Below are 23,986 nucleotides of genomic sequence, written 5' to 3'. Positions count from 1 at the left end.
ACCAGTATCACCAGACCAGTATAATGAGAAAGTCAGGTCCTCTGGCACATTTTTCTTTACCTCACTGTTACCCTACCTGCTGGAGTTAGAAGAAAGCAATCTCTCTGCTCACTTTGAGAGACTCAGCCTTCTCAGATACCTACAGTTTAGTTTTCTACAGGGACTCCTGGACTACACTGGACCCCAAGAGCTCCCCCAAAAGCCCATTAACAGGTAATAACAAGAGTTAAATATACTGGATTTTTGTTCGCCATTTTGTTTTTTTTTCTTTTAGTTTTAAATTCTTTCTTTCTTATGAATATTGCAGGACCTCCCAGCTATACAGGACCCAAGCAATGACTGCCCTTCAGGGCTCATTACCGAGTTTGGATCCCAAATCTGTCATTAAGCTAGCAAGGGGAAGAGGTCAGGGAACGCAGGGGAAGGAGGGGTGAGAAGGTCACCCATGCAGGGGGTCTATCCCTGTTTGCAAGGCAGATGTTGCCCTTTGAGGCCATAAGGATCTATTGCTCTTAAGTCACCAGATGTTGTCCATGCTGTTTCTCAAATCCAGGTGGAAAATTCCACCATTATCAGGAAAATTATGAACAATTTTATTGGTAATTTATGAGGAACAGTAAGCAGAGGGGGCTCAGATGTATGTATAGCAACCAAATATGCATGATTGATTTATTCCACCAATGAATGCTTCCATGCCTGAGTCTAGATGATCAAATAACACTGAGATGTTCCAGTCCAGATATCATTGAGTTTCCAGTTCAGATCTTTACAGACAAGAGCCAGCTGGCAGGTTTGGACTGGATTCCTGTTGGCCCTGCGTTGGCATGCATGGCTGTATTTTAAACAACTTACACTTCATAACACAATTAGATAGATTTTAACATATATGTTATGGATGCACAAAACAGGGCTTGCCACAAATACTTTCTACTGGGACCAAGCTCCTACCCTCTTGCAGCAGGAGTGTTTTACAGTCATTCAGCATAGACCAAAAGGAAGTTCAAAAATCCATGTCACATAGCAAAGGAATGAGGTTCCTGCATGCACTCCCATGACACTGTTCCTTGTCTGAGAAAGCAATAGAAAATGATCAAGCTTTTTTTTTTTTTTTTTTTTTTTTGCATTTATCTGTAACACTGCCTAGGCACATTGCCTACAGTTGAGTTATGGAAACTGTATAGGAGCTTTCCATGTAAGCAGCTAATGAGCAACCAAAATTTGTATTCATGGAAACAGAAACACCTACCTATTTTCCCTCTTAACAACATTCCAGTAAATAACACTTGATCTTTTATATCAGTCTCCTGACATCTGCTTATGATTATAATACCATACAGCTAGAATGAAATTCTAGCACTTGAGATTCTTTAGTTGATGAAATAGAATAGCAAATACACAAAGTGAATACGGTCAAGCAATTGCTGTGTGATTACAAAACAACAGACAGACAAAGACAAATCCCACTGGAAAAGGTTTACATTTGGTTTTCTGTTTATGTAAATGCCTATCTCTCACTTAAGAGCACAGAAATGTGGAACAGAAAAGCATGCCTGGTAAATTCACATTGCCATAACATCTTTAACTCATCTATGATATGTAGAGAACTTCAGCTTTGTTTGCTAATATGGATACGTTTTTTTCATACTTCACAACTGGCTGGACACTGGTGTTTGAATTATGGGACCTGAATTAGCCAAAGCCACACTGGAAAAACATGATTTCAGTTTAAATCACAACCAACCTCAAATTACAATACCTGAATTAAAGCATTTGAATCACACTCAAGCCTTTGAATAATTTTCCTTCAGATACATTCATGCCTTTGTGTTTATTGTTTTAGAAATCAAAACAAAAACATATCAACATATGTGAAAGTAAAAATGGTGGCAATCAGAGCAATACAAATATTCCTTAAAGTGAGAAGTGCTGGTTTAGCAGTTCAGACTGTGATATGTTTTAGGTTAAATGCAACTTCCCTCACTGTGCATAACAGGAATTAGAAAAATATTCCTTTCATCCTTTGTAATCTTGACTAGACTGTGTCTTAGGCCTGGTGTTACACAGAAAATGCTCATCTGTCCTGAAATGTGTAGGAGACACCCTATTTGCCTGTAAGGCAAATTGAACATTCAACCACATAACAGACAAGTCAGGCTCAACTACTTTTCTTAGTATATCTAAAAGATTTCAGTGCTTCCACGTCATGTGCCAAGCTTTGTCCTGCTTCTAAGCCCTTTGTCCAGTTGGCAGCTTAAACACATGGTCTTTCTGAATGTGACAATAAAATAATGAGTCAAGCCTTACCATTGGTGTCTGTGATGATAACACTGGCTTTAGTACTGTCATTTCCTAGCTTGCTGCTCACTCTGCACACGTATTCCCCAGCGTCGGCCAACGTGGCTCTGTAAATGTGAAGCTCAGAGTATTTCCTGTGAAATCAGAAAAAAACCATATAAACATCCTATACTGGAATAACAGTCACTGCATCAACCAAAGCACTTTTCTCCCCATCCCTTTCAACAGAGGGTCTTGTCTTCCATTCTTACTGACAGATAAACACTATCCAGGCTTGAAAGAAGGGAGGATAATAAAAAAAAATCTCCCACAGGCTGCTGGAAAACAGGCATATTCATGAACCCAAATGAAGATACTTGCTTATGCTTTTCTGTATGAGAGAAGTCTTTGCTTTTAAAGAAAATCTGGAAAATAACCATCCAACAACCATCCTCTCTCAGACAAACTGTTGGCTGTCCAGAAGCCACAAAGATGGGTGTAAGACTAAAAGAGATTACCCTTCCCTATAGGTTCATATTACCAGTAGTAGAGTTCTGGACAAGTACTGAAGTTCCTAACATCTGACTAAATAATAATGAGATTAGAACACACTTTTTAACAGCCACTGAAGCCCCAAATCATTCTCCAGTGCTAACAAAAAGAAAAAAAAAAGGGCAAGAGCACAATTTTCATGAAGCTACATTTTGTTCCTGGCTCTGAGATGTAATTTAATCAGTCTCCAAGGTTTTAAGATTAGATTTTCAAATGCAGAACTCCTGCCTACCCATTAATTTTGTAGGAACATGTTCTGGTGTCATTCATGGGGTCCCCAACTCACAGGATGGCAATAATCCCATTATCTAGACTGCACAGAATGACTAGCTTGGCGAAAATGGACACATTACTGCTGTTCCCACTTACTATTTAAAAGAAGTGCTCTGGGGAAGTTTCTGCCTATCATAAAACCTGATCTATAGAACAGTCACTCAGAGTGCATGAACGCTGCCATCCCTAAGCAGGCCCACCCTTACTTGAAGGGCTGATCCCCAGGAGGCAGTGTTTGCTCACTCTAAAAGCTTATAGCAACCACCATGACTGCTGAGATAAACAATGTTTGGGGAGATGCTTTGCTTCAACACTGCCATGTCTCCTAACTCTCCATGCAGAAATCACAACTAGTTATCCCTTCTGCAAATCACTGAGCAGGGCTTGGTTCAGACCACAAACAGGTCTGTCATAGCAGTGTGGGCTTCTAAAGCAACGAAAATGTCCAATGTCATTTTTCAATACATCCTTGTGAACCACCCCTACCTCCATCGCAGGACATTATCCCATCTGCTATCTGCTGTCCACACCCCTGCCTACTGGCAGGTCAGTCTTCCCTGCCTCTATGTGAAACTCCTACTCTTTAGGAGTCAGCCCCCATGGGATGAAAGCAGGGTGTTAGGTGGACCCCTCTCTGCCAGAAACCTGCATCACAAGAGTTGCCCCCCATGTCCTGAAAGAAGACTGATTCCTCGAGGCCACTGGGCTTGGAAGAGGGAGGAGGCAACAAGCTAGGATTATCAATTTACTCAAGTTTTCTCAAATGGTAATGAATAGCTGAGTATTTGGGCTCTCTTCTCAGGAAATGTTAGGAGTCCAGTTCCCAGTGCTAAATTAATTAACTGGGCTGCACACTTCAGATGGCATACAAGATAAGATTCTAGCTCATGGCCACCAAAAATACGTGAGAAAAAAGTGGTAAAGGCACTGACAGAAACATCCAAAAGTTGAATGCTACTGTATCTTTGTGTGAAAGTAAAAACTGACAATGGTCCTGCATATATATCTCAAAAATTGGCCACATTTCTAAAAGAATGTTTGTCACATCTTTGGTATTCCTCACTCTCCCACAAGCCAAGCAATTATTGAAAGGGCACATCAGACATTAAAACTCATTCTAGATCAACAGAGAGGGGGAGTAGAGGTAACACCACAGATGAGGTTGAACAAAGCTTTGTATGTTTTTAATTTTTTAAACAGTTCGGTTGCAGAACATGATACAGCGATTTTTAGGCATTTTTCAAATAACACACAGGCAAAACTGAAAGAAAATCCTCCTGTTTTAATTAGAAACCGTGAGACTGGACAAATTGAAGGTCCTTTTCGATTAATCACTTGGGGCAAAGGGTATGCTTCTGTCTCTACAGGTGCTGGAATTAAGTGGGTCCGAGCCAAAAACGTCAAACCATACCGCACCCAGAACGTGTTGGTGAGTCTAAAACTGAGGAAGCAAGTACGCAGATGTGAGCCGAACAGAGGGATCACAGGTCACGCCTGACGTTCCTTGTGCATCGGTGGAACCTGCAAACTCTGATTTTGTGTCAATGTTATTTATAAGTGTGTCAATTGTATGTCAAATGTTTGTTTCGTAGAGCTGATTTTTGGCAAAAGTGTGGGTTTTTTGTTTTTGTTAGGTTGTAGATCCCTTCTGTTGGATCTTCAAAGTCAAATCTTATCTTAAGGTCAAAAGCAAAGTTCTTAAATTGATATATGTGTGAGGATTTTGCCAAAACTTAAGTCATGAACAGAATGGAGCAAAATCAAATTGAATGTTGGTGTCAGGAGGTTTTAATTGTTTTTTGTTGTGCAGCTTTGCCTGTGGAACAACCAAAAACAAATGTTTGGGTGACCTTAGCCAAGGCAGCTGGGTCAGACAATATATGTTTGTCTACTTTGGAACCAGAAAAACCTTTCTCAATCTGTCTGGTTGGTGTGTCAGTAAAAGATTTGCCTTTGGTCAAAAAACAATCCAATGGTGAGCCAGATGAAATTGACAATGGGAACAATCCTGCATTGAATTGGAACATTTGGGCCAAAAAACTTCCCAGAGCAGTATCTGAACCCCAAGAATTGGAAATCCTTAGTTCTTTAACGATGGATTTCTGCTTTACCTTTACAGCTAGTGGTTGGTGAAAAGTGATCCTCCAAAGTACAATGTTACTCCCCATTATTTTGCATACAGAAACTTAAGGTTTTGGTGTAATTTTTCAAACTGTTCAGATGTGCTTTCTGAGGCTGACCAATATCCATGACAATTGCCCAAGGGATATTGGGATATTGGTTCATTTGTGGAAATAGGGCTTGGCAGGGCATTCCATCACACCTTGAAGGTGGCTCATGTCGCATTGGGATGCTCACTGTAATTACACCCACTGCCAAAGTGGTCATGAGAAAGAAACAAAGGGGAACAAGATCTGCTCGTCATTATGATGAGAACTGTAAAAGTGATTTCATACCTTGGAATGCTGCAAAAAGGGTTTCAGCACGTTTTTTTTTACCCCAATTGGGCTTCAGCACTGGCATTGAAACAATTAGATCAGGTTGGATGTTGGCTGAGTAAACAAACTAATGCCACATCCACTGCAATTAGTGACGTGTTGACCGATGTTCATAGTGTTAGACATGCTACCCTTCAAAATAGAGCAGCAATTGATTTTCTATTACTGGCACAAGGACATGGTTGTGAGGAATTTGAAGGATTGTGTTGTATGAACCTGTCAGATTATTCTGAATCCATCCACAAAGGCATACAAAAACTGAAAGATTTGACAGCCCAAATTAAAGAAGATGGTGGGTCCTGGTTAGATGTTTTGTTCCAAGAATGGAGCTTGGAACCTTGGCTAAGGGAACTTTGCAAGATAGGTCTCTATATACTGGGTGTTTTGGTAGTGATATTAATAGTAATACCCTGCATACTTCAGTGTGTGCAACGGATGATGAACAAAACGGTCAAAGAAGATTTATCATACAAGAGAGAGAAGTAGGAAGTGGATTCACAGAAAGTGCTCAAATCTCATGGAGATGGTGGATGAAGGTACAGAAATGGAGGAAGGTTTTGAGTTAAGACCCTGGAATCAACAAGAGTTTTTTGAACAATGACTTGTAACTATTGTCAGGCGTGATTTATGCCCTTTCCACTGACTGGACCTTCACAGCATTAAACTGCTGTGCTGTAATATAGCAATGCTTAGTGTCAGCAAGAACAGGCTTTAAGCAGATAATAAGCAAAAATATTATAGTAAGGCTATGAAACACAAGTAATAAACGACACGATTATGAAGGTTTCTTTTTGGGTGAACAGAGAGGGGGAATTGTGGGAATCCATAAATTTCAGAGGGTTTTAGGAAAACTGCAGAAGGCAGGCCTCAGATGCAGCAGAATTGTCAGTGGAGCTAAAAGCAACAGTCATGAGATAAGTCAGCAGAAAAATTATTTAAGCTGTAGAAAAGACATGGGCAAATAGAACAATAAAGCTATGTATTAGTGCCTGTCTAGCTTTCTAAGTTGCAGAAAGTTTGTCTAGCAAGATATTAGGAAGGTTAAGCTTATGAATGGAGCTTTGTGCGTTGTCTCTTATAAACGGGTATTGTATTTGAAATAAGCAAGCATTGTTTTAACCAAAGCTATGTGTGCTTATGGTGATTGGATAGAATTACTGTCAATATGCTTTTGCTTTGTGTGATTGGTCTAGAAGGTTATAAAGTACATTGTAACATTAAGTTTTCCGGCCTGCTGCCTGGATTGTGAGCTGTTAGCATCTTTCCCTTGTCATAACTATGTAAGGAGACTGATGCTGAAAAATAAACAGCTTGAGACACTCTCCCAGAAGCCCCGTCCTGTTCACGTCTGTAAATAAATTGCTGGCGTCATTGATTAACAGCTATGCTTATACAAGAGTAAAAGTGGCCTGCTTTTAAATTTTCCTGCCAGTGATTCACCTTCACAGCAGCCTGTTGAGGGCCTGACCAGAACATGGTGTGGTATTCCACACCACCTAACAGCTTGTGTGGACATGTGCTATTTCCTATATTGCAACAGGTTATCTCGCAACCATAATTGCAGACACTTGTCTAGATGGAGAGCAAGTTGTAACCTTAGGAAGCTTCAATTGGCAATGTAAACAGGCTTAGTGATTTTAAGAATTTGCCGTAACCCAGTGAAAACGAAGGAAGCACAGCTGCAGCTACTTCACTTTAATGTGGGCACCCATACTTGCTCCAGTCCTCTCCATACATTAATATTGATGCAAAACACTTTTTGGGCCTGCTTGGCTTTATGAAGAAACTCTTTTCCCTGCACATTTATTTTTATTGTTTTTGTTTTCCTTGATACATATGGGAGAATACAAGGAATTGTGTCTTCCTTTTATGATTTTATTTTCATATTAAAATAGGTGAAGCATCAACATTTCTTAAAAATCCATTTCCAAAAAGCCAAATTTACTCTTGGTTTTAGGAAAAAACCCTGTACGGAGTTTTGTCTCTGAGAGCAGGAGAAATAATATGAATATTTATAGCCTTAAAAATATCATTAAGAGGTATTGGGACAGAATTCAAAACAGTCAGAGCAGAAGATGACTCATTAATGACTGTAAATGAAGCAGTTTCCTAGCAATGCAGTACTCCAACAGTACTGACTTAAAGCCCTGATAAGGAATTTTATTTTCAAAGGCTTGTCCTTTGCTCAAACTGTACTGTGCTACTTCAAAAAAATGCCACTCCCTGTAAGATTTGCTTCTGCTGAATCTTGAGCTCATTGCCACTGTGACACTGCTGAGGCTGTATTCATACATGAAGGTGAAATAAATGTGGCCGACCTTATCTGGTTGCTTGAATTCATTTTGCTTCCAGTCTCCATCTGCCATTCAGAATTGCCTGTCTGCAGGGAAATATCCAGGCTAAGCTTGGTACCAAAACCTCAAGGTACAGGCCACTTACACACGAAGTTTCCTTGTGCACTGCTGCACCCAAAGCCGTCATCTAGAAGTGGCAAACACCTTGTCTCTGCCACAGAAAGAGCCCAAACCTGATAAAGGAGTCTCTCCATGTAATGAAGAGCACCTGACTCATATAGCACACTGCCCAAACCAATAATATACAAGTCTCACCTGCATTTGAAATCAGAGAAGGAAAATGAAATGCTATCACAGTGAGAAGACAGCCATGGGAGAATTAGCTAGTAGGTGAAATGCTTTGTCTGAGACCTGCTTTTTTTTGAATGTCTACTGTCACGAAGAAATGGCTTAGAGCCTGGACATACAAATGAACTAATCATGGCCTCATCAATCATCAGCAATCATCAGTAGAAACTCACTGACTGCATGCTCTTACTCTGACAAATCTGAGGTAAAAGTGAGTGCTTTAAATGCATTACATTAAAATTTAAAGTCATTCAATTTCTCTCGACTCTCCAGTGTAATGAGAACAAATATAGCCATTTAGTGTGATTCACCTGCCATACTGTCATAGAAGTATAAAGTCAGAGTAGCTTGGGTTAGAAGGGTCTTTAAAGATCACATAGCCCCAACCCACTTTCCATGGACAGGGACACCTTTCACTGGAGCAGGTTACTCAGAAAGCTTCCAAGGATTTGGAATACACCACCTTTCTGTGCAACGTGTCAACGCCTTCCCACAGTCACAGTAAAAAATGTCGTCCTAATATCTAACCTAAAACTACCCTCCTTCAGTTCACAGAGACTCCCCCTTGTCATGTTACTCCACTCCACCATAAAAATTCCTTCTCCAGCCTCCTTGCAGCCCCCTTTAGGCAGTGAAAGGTGCTGTAAAGGTCTTCCCAAAGCCTCTTCTTCTCCAGGGTGAACAGTTCCCAGTCTCTCAGCCTGTCTTCACAGGAGAGGTGCTCCAGCCCTGTGATCAACTGCTCTTCTCTGGGCTCACTCCAACAGATCCATGTCTGTCTTGCATTGGGGGTCCCAGAGCTGGATGCAGTAGTCCAGGTGGGGCCATCACATCTTGGGGCTCTGCATCCTCTGAATCAACCACCCTGAAACTATCCAAGGGAGCTTAGAGAAGTGAACTCATTTGACGTGCAAAGGAGTCTTTGGAGGCTTTAGGCTTTGAGGAAGCCTGCATTGCCACACGGTCTTCTAAACTCTCAAAACACTAAAGAAAGTCAGCATGTGCTCCATTTTAGCAAATCCTTTGATCTAGTACTATTCACACTGGCTATTGTGCCCAAAACACCAAGCTGCTGTATTATCTTTTCCTTGACTACTTCAGGTGTAAAGCTAAGGTCTTCATTTCCAATTTCTGAGATAGATACTTCATCATACTGCCAGCTATTTTGAAGTTTGTTAAAAAACATAAAGCTATTTATCTTTAGCTCTGGCTACATAGCCAAATAAAAGACCTTTAATTTATTCCAACAATAAACATGTTTTATTCTGCCATCACACAAAAGGAAGGGTGTTTCTTGCAAATTGATAGAAATCAGTGGCCAATGAATAATAACACACAGAAATAAACTTTGTGAGCTTTTTGCAAATGTGTTAGAAAGTGTTATTTTCAAGTGTTTGGATTGAAGGTGCCAGTAAGGCTGTGGTATTCTGTATGCTAACGGTTCTTCAGAAACATAGCCTACTTTTTATGTAGACATTTGAACTTTAAAACAAACATTAATCCTAGACAGCTTATCAACTACTCTAACCTTTGCAGCTGATGTTCCCCACACTTGGTAATAGTAAAAAATTCACACTAAAATGCTTGTGTAACAATACAGAAGCATATGAACATGACAAACACTTATCAGCGTGCTATCATGAAAAAAACCCCAGACCATAAGTGGGGAAAAAAACTCCTTGATCTCTGATACTGCTCTAATTTGCAATGGGATCTTCTAAACGTGGTTTTGCTTACTGAAATGTGCGTGTCTTTTATGCGTTCACTTACACTGCATTTCCCCCGCCCCCCTTTTTCAGCTTTGCAACACCTTTTTATCAAAATAGAATCTACTTTCTCTTAAGGTGTTCACTTCTACTCAGTCCCAGATGCACACATGAACAGCAAAAGAAGAAATGGCAAAGCAGTGACGCATCCTCAAACTAAAATGTCAAAGTAGGAAGGCAACGAATATCCTTCAGATGTCAGCAGACATCCCTTGTAGTTTCCTTTTTTGTACTCTACATCTAGTGACTTTCATATCTCTAACTAGAAGTGCTTCTCCATTCCACACTGACATTTCTAAAACACAAGAGAGAAATTCCAACAGTGCACGGTATCATTGTGACTGGGGAGGCACAAACATGTGAAATACAGGTCAAAGCCTGCACCCTCTCCACTTTCGGTGAGTGAAGATGACTTCATATTTCTATCTTCCAGAAAAAGGCAAAATTTTAATCTTTTTCATTATGTATCTTTTGGGGGAGTTTAAACACTTTTTGGCACATCAAGCTGAAAAAGAGTCTCACACTTCCACATGCACCAATATCAAATCAATGGCTATCAGTTTCCCTTCTGACAGCTCCTCAAAGAGTTTTGTGGCAAAAAAAAACACAAAGAAGGGATCTGGCAAAAGGCACTTCCTCGATTCAATGCTGAACTGGTGATGGTCAGCCCCACAAGGTAAAATCCTAGCCCCAGTGAGTTTGGTCAATCAGCATCAGCCAAAATGCAAGTGGAGGAAATACTGATTGCCCCTCACAGGCAGCACCAGGTTGCTGGGAAAGCTGAGGGCTAGGCTCTGATCTGAACATTTTCTTTACAGAATAGACTGAAAATACAACTCTGACGGAGACATATGGCTCTGCAAATGAGTCCAGACAATTTGCCAGGCTATCTGCCACCTGGAACAGCTCCATTTTGCAAATGCTGAAAGGAGACATCACAGGTTCCTTCATGACATCTGTGCAACTGTGGCATGGGGGCTGTGGTGGTACTGCTCTGTCCCTCTTCATATTTCATCTTGTACCCCAGGCTGGGGTATAAGAAACTGCCAAGGAGGGTAGGACTTCTGAATTTTAACTGGAATAACTCTAAATAGTCAAATATCTATTTGTTTATGGCTTGTTTCATCTAGTGAAGTGAGCCCTGACACAAAGTATGGGGGCACTGAACACCTTTGAAAGAAAAACCTCTTGCATTCCAAAATTTCTGTGACTTGAATGAAGGGAAGGCATGGCATGGTGAACCAGAGAGTTGCCGGGCCTACTGAGAGCAGAAGTGAGAGTCAAAAGTCTGTGTTCAAACAGATTTTCATAGCCGGTGACAATTACAACTTTCTAATGTAAACAACAAGGCAAGACAAAACAGCAAAAGCCTTCTCCTGTCTCAATGCAGTAAAAGCATTGTGTAGTTTTCCCCTGCAGAAAAAAGGCACCAGTCTATCTTCCAGCGCTAGTCATCAGTCACATGTGGGGAGAACTTACCACCAGACAGGCAGATAGGATTAGCCTGCTTTGCTATTTGGCTGACATCTACACCAGTGCCTTGTTCTGCAAGTGCAGGAATGCCTCTGGTAAAGGACTACTGCATGCTTGCAAAGACATTCAGAGCTAATGAGGACAGCATTCAGCCATTCTAAAGGATTAAACTGCTGGGAAAAAAAATCACTAAAATATTTCAAAATCTGTGACCCTTTGATAAATTTAAGCGTTTGATTTTAAACAATAAACAAAAAGTATCTCTATTCTTGTTAGCAGTTTAAAAATGGCCTGTCTCCAAGGTTTACCAGTTGAAATCACAGCCTTTGGCTATCAGAAAACAACTGAAATTGAGAAGGGAAAATTAATTTTACATCACACTCACACTTCATTCATACTTTCAGGAACAATAATATTGGTTTCTGTTTTCTTAGATTTTCTTCCTCTGTAACTCATAGCTTTCAGCTTTGTGTTACTGCATTTAACAACCTCAATGCTTACATTCTGGTGAACATCACTTCCCAGCCCTCCCAGCCCCACTTGAAAGATATTATTTTGTACTTACTTTTGTTTTTTTGGGATCTTGATATTTTCCGGTCTGTTTTTTTTGGTTATTTCCTTCCCATTCTTTAACCATTTGAATCTGAGCGCAGGATACTCTGAAGTGGTTTCACACCTTAGCACTAGCTTCTGACCCACAGCAGCCTCTTGGTTTTTCATTTCCTTCAATTTGAGGGGCACCGCTAAAGAAATAAAAGAACGTGGTGGTGATTAGGCCATCCTCAAAAGGGAAAACGCTTACTCAAGTTGAGCTAGGCAAAGCATGGACAGTGAAACCCCAACCAGACTGGCAATACTTCAGCAAAAACCTCTGAAAAACAAGGATCTGTATTGTCCTTAAAGCATAAGGGCACATTTAATGACAGCCCACTTTGATGCTTTGGAGATCTCCTATTGGGGATCTCCTATTTTCGAGTCTTACAACTCGAAAGCCACAGTGAGAACCAAAGTGCTGGTTCTGAATATAGCATGGAGCACTAACAGCATTATTTGATTGTGTGCACCTAGGCACAAGACAGCACACTGTGGCAGGCACCTCTGACTGGTAACACACAAAGGCAAAGGCAGGGTACCTTGCAGCTTTACTAATTTCAATTGCTATGAGTTAGGGATTATGCAAAGGCTCCAGGTGCAACTGATCTGACAGGCAGTTAAAAGCATAAATATAAGCTCTACAGCCTCCCTCATGTCAGGGAAAGGCTTTTGTCCCAGCCAAACATTACAACCTACATTATACGCCTACCTCAAACCTCAGCTTGGTCATATCCTTTCCCTGAGGCAAAAGACAACAGGCCTGGAAGCCCATCAACAGAATCAATATCAATTAAGGGTATTTTGGACCCAGAAGGGGACAATGCATTGAAAAGGCTTAGTCAACACACTGTAGGGTTCCAGCTGAAGCATCTCAATTTCTACTGTGTCGTAGCAATAACATTTTTTCTATGTGTAAACCTCCAACCATTTCAGACTTTCTAAGTTATAGACCTCTGAAATTCCACGTGGCTACTGGTCTTTGAGGAAAGCCCTCACAAGAAGATGCAGTCCTTCTGTGAGATGCTACCCTTCATCTGACCCCCGTGCATTAGCTGTAAATCAGCCACTACTGTGCTCCAATGCATAGGTAAAACACCTATACCTGACCTTGCTTTCCCTGAGGCTTAACATAACACCTTTACTACACAACTGGGGAGGGCTAATATGGAGTACTGCAGCTGGTCAGCTGGTGGGTGATAGCCCCTAAGTCCAGCCTTGCTCAGCTGTGCCCTGCCTGAGCCTCCAGGGAGTCACTATGGCCATGCAGTGCCTCCAGCTGCAGGGCATTTTGTGCCTCGAACAGCTGTAATATTGTTCAAGGACACAAATGGCCACTGTGGTCAAATAATTCTCCATAACATACAGACTTAAAGAGACACCAAAGGGTCTCCAACAGAGCCCTGTGCAAGAAAATATCCTAAGAAACTGGAAACTCTTGACTATGTTTTGGTATCTGCTCCTTGTATATTTGCGGAGACTTACTGACATCAGTTGCCCCTAATTATTATTCCAGTAAGACAAAAAACAAGTAGCACCATCATAATCATAATTATGAGAAGCCCAAATAAAGGACTGATATGCACATGTCTAATAAGTGGGTGACTGCTGAAGGCAGCAGCATGGCCTATCCCACATGTAAGGCAGCCTTTCTCACCCCAGGAAAGCAGAGGGAACTTTTAATTTCCTGGAACTGAGCCCAGAGCAGCATAAACGGTGGTGTTTGGGAAAATGTGGTCTGCAGTGATTGACCAAATGAGGTGATACCTGCTGTGACACCAGCAGAGGACAGAAAATGAACAAGTCTTCCATAATTAAAAAACTCCTGATTAACAGGAAGGTGACAACTTTCTCCATGCACCTCTGCTGATGTGGACAACAAGTTTCTGGCAGAAGGTGTTCTAGGCATCACCAAAATGTCTGAGAGAGAGACTTCTCTAGCAATGGCATCCAAGATGTGGTATACACAGGGCAGGCACATCTGTCAGTGTTCCACTGGGATGGATCAGGTAAAGGCCCAGCATTTCATGACAAGAAAATCTTCTCATATGTTGGTTTCCATTTTCTCCCACTGTCCTGAATAATTTTGGAAATTTCAGTGTGTTCTCAAAACACTATGAAAACAACTTTTGATTTCAGAAAAACAAGTGCCCACACACCATCCTGAAACCAATATGTTTAAATAAATACATACACTTTTATAAGTGTGTGTTTATATATATATATATATATATATATATATACATTTATATAAGAACACATGTAAATATTGTCTGAACATAAAATTTTAGGTTAATAATGTTTCAAATTTCCAAGTAAAACAATTAGCATTAAGTAAGAGCCTTACTACTGAGGCTTGTGCTAACAGCTTCATTCTGTCATTGAAGAGTTAAATTTATAGTCTTTTGTCACTATGTAAGAAAAGGAGATGCAGAGGTTTGAAATACAAAGGCATTATTCCTTATTTTACCATCTTTCACTTGTAATAGTCCTAGTCTGTATCTTGCATAAATTAAAACTGCACCACAACTGCAAGGATGAAAATTTTTGTGCTAAGGACTTCAACTAGTTATTGCCTGTTCCTTCAACATAGCAATGTGAAACTGGGAATAAAAGAGAGATGCCATTTTGTTCCTGATTTTTATTTTAATTCAGTATTATCTGCTCAAAATGACTTGCAGATTTTTTCTTCCGTCAGAGCTGTCAGTGAAAAAAAAGAAAAGCGTTAAATTAATATGCTCAACTCTTGCCATAATTCAGGAGTTACCGGGAAACATAAAAGAGGATTTAATCAATGGCAGTGACCCTCACTAATTCACAGTAACTCGCTGTCCAAGCATGCAGGCTCTCCAGGGAAAATCGTAAAAGCTGTTCACAGACATGACAGAAAAGAGATTGTTTCTTGGAGGTTTTTTTTTATTCTTTTCATTTACACGATGTTTGTTTCCTTTCAGTTACAGTTTTGCAAAAGTTAATCAGACCTGCCAGGCATATGAGAAAGCTTGTGCTGATAAAACTACAGCACTGTACACTTGGATCAAGATCAGCTACAGCTTCAACTGTTGCAAGAGGTAGCTGAGTTTCATCACAGTCTGTGCCAATTCTATGGTGCTGGCAAGACAGAACTTTGTCTGCAGGGCAAAAATGCTTTTAGAAGAGACAAAAATGCTTATAATTATAACTAGACATTTCTCTTCCTGATACCACCCTCCCCTTGCCTCTTCACCCCTTCCCTCTTTGTCCCCTCAGCATCTCCTGCCAGCTTGGCTCCCTTCCTCTTCTCCTTGCTGTGCCTGTCACGCAGCAGGACCGCTCCTGCTGCCAGCGAGGTTTCTGCCCATTGTGTGAGACTGCCCATGGCAGGCAGGAATGAGGCAGGAAGGGCGACAAAAACACTTTCTGCATTTCCTACATGTTGAAGTGCCGTCAGGGACACAAGGACTCAGTTAAAATGAAAATGGAAGGGAGCCTCACAGCATTTCCTACAGGTCACTATTTGAGCAGTGCCTTTGTGAGCAGCTCTGGTATGGCACCAGCAGAGGTGTTACACATGCCATCCATCACAGAATGACAAAGGAGCAAACAAGAACAGACAAATCCTGAAGAGAAACTGCATAAACTAAGTGTGGAAGTATTCAGAAAGAGGAACTGCTTGAATTAAAGATCTGGTGGGGCATCTACTTTATCTGTATTCCTTGTGCCAAAATGTAGTAGGGCCTCACATTTAAGAGTCAATTAGGCACACAGAAAGGCACCCAGGCTTCTCACACTACCCAGTCAGGATGTCTCTCTGTGACCCATGGACCTCCCCTGCTTTGACAGACTTTCTAAGAAAGCAGCAAGGGTGATAACAGCGAGAGAACACAAAGCAGTGGAGCAGTTGTGTCAGCAAAGCCACACACAGTTGGAAGGGTTTAACAGGCAAAAGCAAGCAAGGTGTTAGATCTTTCCTTATTAACATGGCTTGAATAGCTGTCATTTTGTTAGCAATTTTTTTCAGAAGCCCATGTCTGCTGGCCTGCATAATAGCATTGCAGATAAGGAACACAAATTTCCATATTCTCTCTGCAAAAGACTCACTGATAATGTATGAGTGCAGATAACTTCTTCTGCCTAGACTTGCGAGTTTGGCAAAGAACATCAATCTCCTCACTTTCAGTGCTTGATTGTACAGTTAATCTGCATGGAAGCTCAACACATTGAACAAATTAAACAGGAAACCTGCAAAATATTATCACACAACCACACTCAGCTGAAATTCCATGAGTGGTTGTTTTTATTTCCGTGTCTTTTCTTTCCCTAGGAAGGCGCAAAGCCTTTTGAGAGTCTGAGCACAGGAATGTATTAGGCATGCTTGCCAGTAGGCACATGTGCAGAGTTTGCTGCAGAGTTGTGACAAACAGCTTGGTGAGGGGTAATAGAAGCCAAAGCAATAACATCCATTGCTTTGGCCTCAGACTTACTGTCTTTTTTTCTTTTCTGTTTTTTTAATTTTCTTTTTTTTTTTTTTCCCTGTATAATGCTCAAGGCAGGGAAGTAATGCAGGACAAATTACATTATTTCCAAAAGCCTTCTCCCCTTGCATATGAGATTATAATCAAGGTCAGACTTACCATCAGCAGACCAGGTTTTCTAAACATATAAGCTGCACTTTAAAATGCACACTGCTCCCACCCAGACAAAAAGCCTCACTGCAAAGCCCCCCAAACCCTAACCAAACAAATAAAAAAAAAACACCAAGCCACACAGCAACGAAAATCCACAAACAAATAAATAATTAAAACCCACAAAAATTTGTGTTCCTTCTCTTGGTTTTAATTCTCCTATAATTTTCTCAGGCAACATTTGAATTCTGAACACTTTTCAAAATTGGACTATTTCCTGCAAACATCTCTGCAGGAAGTCTCTGTGCAGATTACCTACAAGACAAAACCCTGTGCAAAATGATAGAACACCCAGCTCTCCAAAATACCAGAGTAACTGAACGCCAGCTGAAGGACTCGTGTTCAGTGAAAATCCAAACAAATGATTTGGCTACTTAATGGGAAATTCTGAATTATTTTGAAAATACTGTCAGATGCATTTCAGGTCTGGGTCTTGATATTTGTATACTTGTGTCTGCACAGACAAGAGCAAAAAGAAAAATGCAAACCTGACATTTATCTTGAACTACACATAAAATCAACATCCACAGAATATAATTCTTTCAAGTGATGCTAAAATGAAATCTTCACAGAAATTTCAGGTATTGCAAAAGCCAAATTAAAGTTGAGTACCAAAGGAATGGCTAGCAACATGGTCAGGAGCCAAGAAATAAGAGAAATAGAGAGAAATAGTGCTATAGCTGTGCTCTTTAAGCACTGGAACAGCATGGAAGCAGCAAATGCCTCTATAAATCAAAGTAACTACTCCCAAAAGTCAGTCACAAAGACAGCTGCTAATCTGACAACCAGGTTTAGGTATGATGGTACTGAAGTCTCACTTGGTCCTGTCAAAGTAATGCTGCACCAACATACCCACAGATCTCTACCAAACATATTTGTTATTTGGCATGAGATGCTTTCAAGTGCATGCTGTGTCATGCCAGTGTTCATGGATATTTATCCCTAGCCATGAAGCTGCTCTGGGAGCTTCCGTAAATCTTCTCTGCATTCCCTCTGTCACAAGCGCAGTAAACCCTGCCAATGAGAGTACCATGGGCCAATTCATAACATGGCCTTGGGAAGGCAGAATTTTAAACAGGACACTGAAAATGGGCACATGGAAGAATTACTATGCACAAAGAGTTGGTCTCTCTCCTGCCCCCACCCCCTCCTTCCACTCAACAAGCAGAAAGCATCTCCAGTAGAGTGAAAAAGGACGGTAGTGACAAAGCAGCATGTCTAGAAGTATTGTGTCCAGGAGGAAAGCCTGAGAGCATCCATTTATTCAGTGTAACATGATAATGACAGGCTGTCCATTCTCCTGCAGACACTCAAGATATCAGTTTCTGAACTTACGCCTCCTCAGAGACAGAGAATTGTGTTCAAAGCAAAATGTAGGTTTTGCAAGGGAAGCTGGGTGTGAGCAAGTGTCTAACCTAAAGATTATGATTTAAAGGTCAACACCTAATTTATTTACTGATGATCATGTCTGCAGGAACATGCTGCCTGATCACATTAAATACTCTCTCCTCTGATTCTCAGTGCTTCAGCTACTCCAACTGGCTGCATCCCTGCTAAGCTTTGATGATCCTGTTAGACACTGTCAATACAAACACCTGATCACACAGACGGAAAATGTGGGACAGTGTAAAACAAATATAGTTGATATCCAAAAAGTGATTCAGTGAAAACAGCTTGGAAAGTTCATGGAAGAATCTGCAGGTCCATATTTTACATACCTAAGTGCATAAACAGGGACTCCAGAATCTTTACTTGAACACTAAAATTAAAGTAAGCCAAACACAGAAACGCTGGGCAGGGTAAGTCCCTTGGACTTCAAGGGGATTTGCAGGTACTTGGTATTTTTTGATTTTTTTTCACATGAAGCCACTTTCCATTTAGGAGCTGAATTTCAGGACTGCAGATTTAAAAAAAGTTTGACTCACCTTGTGTGCCTTGAATTGAGATGAAAGAAGGAATGATGTGGCAGTTTGCCATACCATACATATATCTCTTCTCTTGTTTGCTCTCCAGTGTAAGAATGTTAAGCACTAATTTCTACTTTTTCTTGGAAAAAAGTCATTCAGTGACTCATTAAACAGAGGGCAGTGCAGCTGATAGAACCACATAAAAGCAAAGGCTGCAACACACTTAACTTGTCTGGGTCTCAGCCTTCACTTTATGGCCAGAGCTGTAAGGTTCAGCAGACCACTGGACTGAGGAGCATGGAAAATTTAAACTTTGGGATTCTGCTATGGTACTTGTGTAGCTACAATGGTATGCCCTAAGATAATGTTGGGAAGAAAAACCAAACAAATGGTATAAATTCAGAAGCTATATCTCTGCATTAATGATGAAAATCCAGTTCTTTGGCAAGTCCTTTTTTTTTTTTTTCTTTTTTTTTTTTCTTTTTTTTTTTTCTCTTTTTGGTAGAATTTACTTTTTAAAAATAGCTTCCTTAGAGCTTTAGCCTCTCAGGCTTCAGGGTCTCAAAACTGCTGTGGCCATCTCCTCCTCTCCCTCTCACATTTCATATTCTCTGGTCTACTCCTGTTTTGACATCACCAGAAAACACAGAGATTTCTGTGTGTCAAATCCTGTAAGCTTTGCAAATCCTATGCATTATACTTTGTAACTCGTGTTTATATTTCAGGCCTCCAGCTGCTTCTCCACCCTTTCAGCATTTGTCCACCATGCTCTTTCTCTTCACACTGTTCCAGAAAAGCTGGGATTCTCACATGCAAAGGACACGAGTGTGGAGAGTTTTGTGCAGACGTGGCTTGAGGGAAAAGGCTATGATCATATACAGCTGGTTAAGCAGTAAAAATGCAGCTGCAAGCAGTAAGTTCTCAGCCTTTTCTTTATGAGAAAACAACAACGCCGTGCTCTTGAGCGAGTAACTAGAAAACAACAACACTGCTCTTGAGCAGGTAGGAAGACAACAACAGCAAGATGTATAAACAGGTACTAGTCTTGACAGAAAACTACAAAGCATCTTGAGAATGTAGCTACAAAAAAGGAGTTGACATTTAATCTGTAGCTAATGATGAGCTTAGCTTTTGCAATATGTATGAGCTTAATTAACACTACTATAAAAGCATGTAAGCCGGATCAATAAATTTGAGACTTGCTGATCATCGGATGTGCTTGCCTCCCTTCGCTCCGTCACATGAGTCATTGCTTTCTTCTGGCCCTAGTCACCCATTTTTGCTTCTGGCTTACACTGTTCTCTTGGCTTTGCAGCATTTTCTGATTCTGCAATAGTTCCACTTCCCAAAGTGTACCATGACTCAGCCAATAAATTGCCCAGTGTAAATCTACCCATGGCAGGCTTTCACATGTCTAAAAATCCTCCTCCTCCTCCTGAGGCTGTGGAAGACTTAAGAGAAGTAGTAACAATACACATCCAGCAACACTGCCAGCACACTTTTAAATCCCTGGTCAGAGGTCTTTCTCATTGAGTAAGGCACATTGTCCCTACTCCAACAGTGAGAGCTCAATCATATATGTATAGGAGAAATACCCAGCATCAAGCAGAATTTCAATAACATCAGACAATATTATGGCCACTGTATGCACATAAGCTTTCCCAGTATTAAAATAGTTTTCCATGTTGAACAAGGAAGCCAGAAGGACCTGCTGTCCACAAGGATATCTTTCTAAAAAATGAGAAAACACAGGGAGTAGGGAGTGCCAAGACAGGTGAAACACATGGAAATGGTGGTCAGAAGGCAATACCCAGAATGTGGAATGAAGGTTACTTTAATAGGTCACCACTAACCAACTTCTCCTGTATGGTTCACAGAGCTAGTCACTGCCACCACTAATAAGGACACATAAGTAATCTGAGTTTAGGGATATAACCACTGGAATGAATAATTAGCATACAGGAAGAAACAAAATGGAATTTCCCAAAACAACTGACTCCCCAAAGACCAAAACAATCTCCGTCTCACTAAGTTCACACAGAGGCCAACACTTTTCACAAATTAATGAGAAAACGTCTGGATATCCCAAGACACAACTGGAAGTTTAGGAGGTTCATTTGTCTGCCCTTGTTCCTCTACACAAATAACCACTCATCTATATTGAAGTTTTGGGGTGGGAAGGTGGAAAACCTAAGCTGAAACCTGTCTGCTGGCTTGCTTGACATGAACAGAAAGAAAATAAAATCACAGAAATAAATTTGGGAAAACCAAGATTAATTGGAGCATCAAAATGAAGAAGTTGTTGCATTACTGGCTGCATAAAATATTTACAGCAGTGTGAAGAATTTTGAAACTTTCAAGATATTGGTTTGCTTAAGCACAACTCAAACTTAACACTGTGGGTCTGGTTCCTCATTCGTCACTTTCCTTCCCTTCCTCTCATTTAAATTCTTTGTGGTCAGCTCTCCTAGCAATACTCCCTTTCTAGGACTTGTGTGGGTGTTCAGCACAGGCTGTAGAAAGATATAGGCCTACAAAAACATCTGTGTACTAGAAGACTGCACAGGCTGGAAAGCAACAGTAGTTCTTCCACTGCAATCTCAAAGATTTTCTAATAATTTTCTTCTGGCGTTGATCACAGATAGAGCAGATGACGTGCCAGACTCCACCCCAGCTATATAACAACTGAAAATTCAATGTTCCCTGCCCTCTACTCAATTTGAAATATGACTGCTTTTGTACCTGCACACTAAAGGAAAAATCATGAGGTCTGACAATTCCAGAAGCAACACACCCAAAGCAAAAGGATGTGTTTTTCCTCAGGGACACAGCACAACTAGTCCAGGTCACTGAAGCTGACAAAGTGGCCATCACTTGGAAGAACCTGTTGGAAATTTTTTTTCCTTTTTTTTTTTTTAATTTTGTTTTGAGTTTTTTGTGGGTTTTTTGTTTGTTTGTTTGTTTTTGTTATCAGGAGGAGTGCAAACCCTTTAGCCAATGAGACAGAAAACCATTTGCCACATTTCAGGAGTCAGGGAACTGGATACACCTGGGCATTGGAAAAAAAATCATGAACTCAAACCCAGCTCAGCAAAAATTTAAGCATGGCATTTAACATTATGGACTTGCACAGTAGGCAGAGAGATTTCATCATGTACCCTTCAATATAACTTACTTCCAACATACTTGAACTCAAATTTGTACTCTGCAGCTGTGGCAAATCAGAAATGGAAACTGCAGTGAAAAGGAAGCATTTATGCCACAACTGTTTGAAAATATACATGCTATCTTCAGACAAATGAGAACTTGCACAGAATTCTTACAAATGCTGCGAAATACTTGCAATTGGGAACAGCTTGCAAAAATACATAATTGGAAATCTCCCCATTAGCTAAATTCTTATACAAGATTAGACATCCTTTTAAAGGCCAACCTCCAAAAAATCCATAACCACATGATAAGTAAAGTGCAGATACATGCCGTGGTGCAGCCATCACCCGAGGAGGGACAAGACAAATTATGCACTCTGAAATGGTTTTGGACTCTAGGTAAAAGTTAAAAAATTATATTGGGAAAATTATATGGCTTTTTAAAGTATATTCCAGCACCAGGAGGTGCTGGAATTGCATATTGAGAAATGTGTGTGAATGGTAGGAAGTGATCCAAATAGGAGTGGAACCTTCCCACAAATATAGAAAAACTGTGACACAGATCTCCAGGCCATCAAGTCCAGCCTGGGGCTTCTGTCCACAATAACGCAGTCCATGCTGCCAGTTCAGCCTTTCCTCAAGACCTTTCAGCGGCCTCAAAAATTATGAGTACTTGAAAAAGACTAAAACATGCAAGAAACGGTTGGTAATTATGTAACACTCCAACCCCTGTGATCGTGGCCACCAGTAGCTACAGTCAAGGAGGAATTACAGATTTTATTGTAGAACAATGATATTCCTTATGTAGAAGCCACCAGTGAACCTTGTGGACCAGCTCGAATATATGAAGGGCAGTAAGCAACGCGTATCATTTGCCAAGCCTATTCCCCAATCTAGAGGCTCCATCAGCAGAACAGCATTTATATGGTAAATTTTAACTAAAAAGGAGTTGGAGAATAAATTCCACATAAATTCTGAACAGCCTGCTAGCAAAAAGAATAAAGACATGGTAAATCAAGTAAAACTCCCTTCCCCCACTACATTTTTTAAACTTACTAGTGGTTTCTGTGTGTTACTGTTTTGGATAAAATCACACCCAGAAAATTGATTATATCAATTTTCCGGTATCCAGGGCTTTACTTACTATATGATAAGAACCGAAGGCCCAGCACAGAACTAAGGTAAAATTCAGGCCCTGTGAAAATAAAATGCTTTGTCATTGATTCGTTACAGCTAGACTTTCCTCCCAGAAGATGGAGGAATGTACTACAGTTTCACTGAAGGAAAATATAGAGACCTTATCTATATCCAAATTTGCAGCGATCTAATTAAAACATTAATCAATTATATTTAGGCTGATGCAAAGTCTCACTGTGAACACATTTAAACCGATTTAAAGTTGATCTATGATTAAACTCACATTAAAATCAATTCCTTAATAAATTAAGTTGAATCAGAAGCTTAGCTTCTGGATTAAATTAGTCCTAACAGGTCTTTCTAGAGGCAATGCTCTCTCTGCCTCAATAGCATTAAGAAATCTAACTTTAATGACAACAACTTTTGTGTGCCAACACTCTTGCATGCATTCAACATCCAGGATAGAAAGACATCAATGTGATCATAAACTTCTGCACAAAAGGACTAATCAGAGCAATGTCCCAAAACTTTCTTAGCTTCCATTTTATTTAATTCTCAGGGAAAATAGCCTTGAGTACAATATAATCATTTTCCTACTACTGAGTTGGAGATTTTTGTGTGTCATCTTCTGTGATTTATCTGTTCCGTATAATATCTACTAGAAGTTTCAGTTTGTTGTAATTTGTGCAACAGGAAACCTTTTCCTTTGCTTTTACTTCCTATCCAAGGCACCAACTTCAGTCATAAATCATGTGGACTGCATACACAAAGCATGCAGCATAAAATGTGCTTTTTTTACTGCTGAGGAAATACTGAATAGCACTAACAGAACCACTGCAAACCAATCTGCAGCAAAGCTGCTTTCACAAACTCACGCCAGACCTCAAGCCAGCTCTGTACAGGTTTGGACAGGTGAGCTCCAAGGAAGGCATCCATCTACATAATCCTTACTATATTAACAGAATAGAAAATCTCACACACAAGAGTACCCTGAGACAACTGCTCAGGAAAAAGTCCAAGTTAGGAAAAGCCAGAAGGCTCTCACCCTGTGGTGTTGGTG

General features: G+C 40.5%; 1 protein-coding gene across 6 annotated transcripts in view; it reads right to left on the bottom strand.

Annotated features, from left to right (window-relative positions):
• Window positions 1-23,986, bottom strand: part of NRG1 (neuregulin 1) — a 460,758-nt gene that overhangs the window by 135,777 nt on the left and 300,995 nt on the right. For all 6 annotated transcript variants that reach the window (XM_064735370.1, XM_064735371.1, XM_064735372.1 and 3 more), the window contains exons 3-4: window positions 12,044-12,221; window positions 2,305-2,429 (exon numbers count right to left, since the gene is read on the bottom strand). In XM_064735370.1, the coding sequence (XP_064591440.1) occupies window positions 2,305-2,429; window positions 12,044-12,221 (303 nt within the window). The remainder of the gene's footprint in view (window positions 1-2,304; window positions 2,430-12,043; window positions 12,222-23,986) is intronic.

This window comes from Zonotrichia leucophrys, chromosome Z (assembly GCF_028769735.1).
Source record: "Zonotrichia leucophrys gambelii isolate GWCS_2022_RI chromosome Z, RI_Zleu_2.0, whole genome shotgun sequence".
Lineage (NCBI taxonomy): Eukaryota > Metazoa > Chordata > Aves > Passeriformes > Passerellidae > Zonotrichia > Zonotrichia leucophrys.
The sequence above is the reverse complement of the archived record's forward strand: the minus strand, read 5'-3'. Positions and strand labels throughout refer to the sequence as shown.